This window comes from Limulus polyphemus, unplaced genomic scaffold (genome assembly GCF_000517525.1).
Source record: "Limulus polyphemus unplaced genomic scaffold, Limulus_polyphemus-2.1.2 Scaffold77101, whole genome shotgun sequence".
Classification (NCBI taxonomy): domain Eukaryota; kingdom Metazoa; phylum Arthropoda; class Merostomata; order Xiphosura; family Limulidae; genus Limulus; species Limulus polyphemus.
This window is the reverse complement of record NW_013742697.1, coordinates 1-4,299: the sequence shown is the minus strand read 5'-3', so window position 1 is coordinate 4,299 and position 4,299 is coordinate 1. Positions and strand designations below refer to the sequence as shown.

The window sequence follows — 4,299 nt, the reverse complement described above, 5'->3', positions numbered from 1 at the left end:
AAATATATAAACCGGGCATACTTCAACAATTTTGACTTTTTCTGCTGGTTGACATCTAATATCTAAACGTCCAACTTGTCATTTTCTGACGAGTCGGGCAAGACTAGTCTCTATATTAGTTATCAGCTCAACGTTTCGCAAAATATTTTACTGATTAAAAATGTTGTAAAAATTACCTCTACTGTATGCAGTACTAATTAAAATTTCGACTTTGGAAAACATTATGAGTTCTCTCCGGATGTTAATAAACAGTCACGACTGTCAAAAGTTTACAGAAAAATATGAAATATAACTAAATAGTTTGTTTCTTTTATTTGTAAACAGATGGCAGGCTTCCAACTACTCCTTCTTTTGGGGGCGGACACTTGAAGATGGAATTCTGTATCGGTTGGGAACATTTAAACCATATGGCAAGGTAAGAATCACTATGCTAAACCAAAATCAAAAGTTAAGCAGCTAACAACATTTGCACAATATCAAATGTTGCAAATTAATAACATTCAGTTATATAAGTAACAAATCTTTATATCATATAATATATTACATTTTACATCACCGGCACACATACTATCTGTAATATTAAATGTTATATTATTCACACTTATAACATCAGGGTTACAACAGTTTTACATTTTTATACCATTCAGAACAGTGAGTATTACCTCACTCACTAAAACTTACTCTATCCATAATAATGAGTGTTATATCACTCATAAACATTTCTACCATTTAGAACATTGAGTGTTGAAATGGGGTATGTTCAGATATAAATTATTTTTCTAAGAGTGAAAAGACAGGTCTGCTAAATAACGGGAGATTCGTCAAGATATATACTGCAAAATAATTCTATATCCTCTCACTGACTTAATTCGTGAGAAATAAACAGAGACTAAACACAAACGTACAATCAGAATAAATAGTCTTTATTAATAAGAAACACATTGAAAATATATATCTTACCTTATAAGCAATGAACAGTTGTTTCTACTGGAGAGCTAGGTTTGAAGATGTTCTATTTCAGATCACAGACAAGACTAACTTGGTTGATCTCCAGAATAAATCTCATGCTGCTTACTTACGTCGTTAACATCATACTCACGAAGAGTGACTAGCACCACTCACGTTCTGGTCATTCCCAGTGAAATATGAGAAAGGTCATTGCCTCAAAACTTCACCTTACTGCCAGTAGAAAAGATAACTGTCTATAACTTCGCATACTATAAGTGATCTCGCAGTTACCTCTTCCATGGCAAGACCAAAGATGACAACCACGGTGAATGACAAATAACAAGTCGCTAGCACAAAAAGGAACTTAACAACATTTTTGACCAATTTGTCATGTTGAAACTGCATACATTTTGAAAAATTTCTACTTTTATACAAGGAGGTAAAAAAAAAACACATAGTATTTCATATGCCACAATATCAATCACAAACTGTCGTATAATCATGATCAGATTTAAATACTAGTTTGACATAGCACAATATGTACTTGTTTAAGATTGAATTTCGTCACTACTAAATTTACAATAGCATGCATTCATACACATTTCGTGCCACTTTAAATGATGTTTAGTGGACGCAATACCATATTTTTTCATTGTGCAGACTGTTCACATGAACGAGATACACATAATGGATCATCGACCTCTTCCGGAAAGATTCGACTCTCGAGAGAAGTGGCCGGGAATGATTCAAGAAATCAACGACCAAGGTGACTGTGGCTCCTCGTGGGCCTTCTCAACTGCAGGTATGATTTGTTGGGTGTTCCCATTGGCTTACAATAGGTATAGAAAGTGGTCAGTGTTTGTAATACGTGACAAATAGTTATTATTAGCAAATAAATTGTTGTTGTTGTTTATGTGACAATCTATAGAATCTACTTGATATTTATGTTAAATATTAAAAACACTCTTTCTTGTGGCTTACTTAACTTTAATATTTATACAGGCATTTTATTTTTCTGCTTTATTCATCTGACGTACGTTTGTGTGTGTGTAAATAGCCAATTTATTCACAGATATTGATAGTTATAAACAATTACGATCATATTTCTCATTGTTGTTTGTGAATTGGAACACCTTATGTTCTAAATCATTACGGTTATACCCTACAGCTCTAGCATCTGATCGATGGAGTATCCAGTCAAAAGGCCGAGTGACAGTAGCACTGTCACCTCAGCAGCTTATCTCTTGTAACTCTAGAGGGCAAAAAGGGTGTAAAGGAGGGCACACAGACAGAGCCTGGTGGTTCATGAGGAAGCAGGGGTATGCTATAACTCCAAGAAATGTCTTTTTGTTTCATTCAACATATTATATTTGGTCAAAACTTTTATTTTAATAAAATCATTGTATAAATTATAAATTGGAAGTGCTGTAATTAGAGGGACAGGATCGCCCTCGATTCAGAACCTGGAGAGAGAGAAATCATCTTAACGTTAATTTACTGTGTTTGTATTTTTTCCTTTCTGTACACGCACTATACTGTCATTTTTTATTGTCATTATATACTTCGATTTCAATCTCGTAGCTTCATCTATTCTGCCAAATCACAGTGTTTAACTGGTCATCTTTTTACGATTATTTTAGGCTGACATCAGAGCAGTGCTATCCTTATACAAGTGGACAGACTGGTCAGAAAGGCCAGTGTAGGATTTCTTATGGCCGACATAGAAATGGACTCGTCCAGTGCCCTTCAGGTACCCAGGAAGAACATTACAAGACAACTCCACCTTATCGGCTAAGCCAGTCAGTAAGGAGATGTCTTATTTATATCTTTTGTGTGTTTATAGGATCAAAACATTTTTGAGTTAAACTATTTGACTGTTTTCTGCTTTAATGAACAAAGCCACACATAATATCTCAAATATCTCTATTTATATGTAGATTACCATATAGTTACCAATACTGTCTTCAGTGATCCATATTTACAGTTCATGATTGTTGTAACACTGGTTAAAAGTGGTTTAAAAAACAGATGAAACTGTTAGTGTGGTACAAGAAAGCATAATAATATACAGGCTTGGGAGAAAAATATACACTAAAACCCTTTATAAAATTGTGGTCAATAATACTTGAGTAGCTTCGGAAACAGAAAAGAATTGCAGAAAAAAAGAGATAAACAGAGGGAAGGAAAAGAAGAGCTATTTTTCGCTATACGATCGAGAAAGAAGACCTATTTTTGAGGTCCATGTGTGTAGACCTACAGAGGTCCATCTTACGAAAGAGAAAGCTGCGACACTAAACTCTTTCTACTCATAAGGAACTGTGTTAGGTACGCGTTCAATATTCAGCGTTTTTGTGTTAATATTAACTAAAGATTTGAAGTGTCCAAACTCTTTTTATCTATGCTCTTTTCAAACTAACTCCAAAGAAGCAGTCGAATCCTCCTCACGGAACGTTCACATAAATCACTGGGCAGAACCTGTTGTTATTCACAGGCACGTCTATTGGAAAGAATTGTTGGGAAATCGGTTTGAACCAAGAATACCACACAGCTGAGCCACCAGAAAGCGGATCGTAGAAAGCAGTTAAAGTATAAAAAATCCTATTGTAAAAAACAAAACATGCATTTAGCTTGCCCTATTTAAACTTATAACTGTTATATAAATTTAATGTCACTTTACAAAAAAATGTATTGCTTGGGAGTTCAGTAAATCCAGACGAAAAATCCTATATATGTAATATATATTATATCAATAAAAATTCACAGCTACTTGTTTTAATTATAAACAGTAAATTTGTAATTTTATAATAGTTTACTAATATCACTGTTAGGCTTCAATGATGATCAATAAGATATTAATTCCCACATTGAATACAGCAGTGTTCAAAAGTATCTGTCTTTATTACAATTATGTAAACAGTAGAAGGTTCAGTGGAGTCTTTATTGTGATTGTGTAGACAGTAGAAGGTTCAGTGGAGTCTTTATTGTGATTGTGTAGACAGTAGAAGGCTCAGTGGAGTCTTTATTATGATTGTGTAGACAGTAGAAGGTTCAGTGGATCTTTATTATGATTGTGTAGACTTCATAATAAAGACTCCACTGAACCTTCTACTGTCTACACAATCATACTAACTCTCCACTGAATCTTCTACTATCTACACAATCATAATAAAGTCTCCACTGAATCTTCTACTGTCTACACAATCACAATAAAGACTCCACTGAACCTTCTACTCCTTCTACTGTCTACACAAAAAGTCTCCACTGAGATCATAATTTGTGTAGACAGTAGAAGGTTCAGTGGTGACGTTATTATGATTGTGTGACTTTATTGTGATTGTGTAGACAGTAGAA

At 34.1% G+C, this 4,299-nt stretch overlaps 1 protein-coding gene across 1 annotated transcript; it reads left to right on the top strand.

The window, feature by feature from the left end:
- Positions 1-324: 324 nt before the first annotated feature.
- On the top strand, positions 325-2,779 carry LOC106477702 (uncharacterized peptidase C1-like protein F26E4.3; the record flags this gene model as incomplete). Its single annotated transcript, XM_013938240.2, has 4 exons — positions 325-415; positions 1,609-1,750; positions 2,117-2,267; positions 2,589-2,779. Coding segments are annotated over 4 exons (575 nt in total), but the record flags the coding sequence as incomplete, so codon positions are not given.
- Between the last annotated feature and the right edge of the window lie 1,520 nt (positions 2,780-4,299).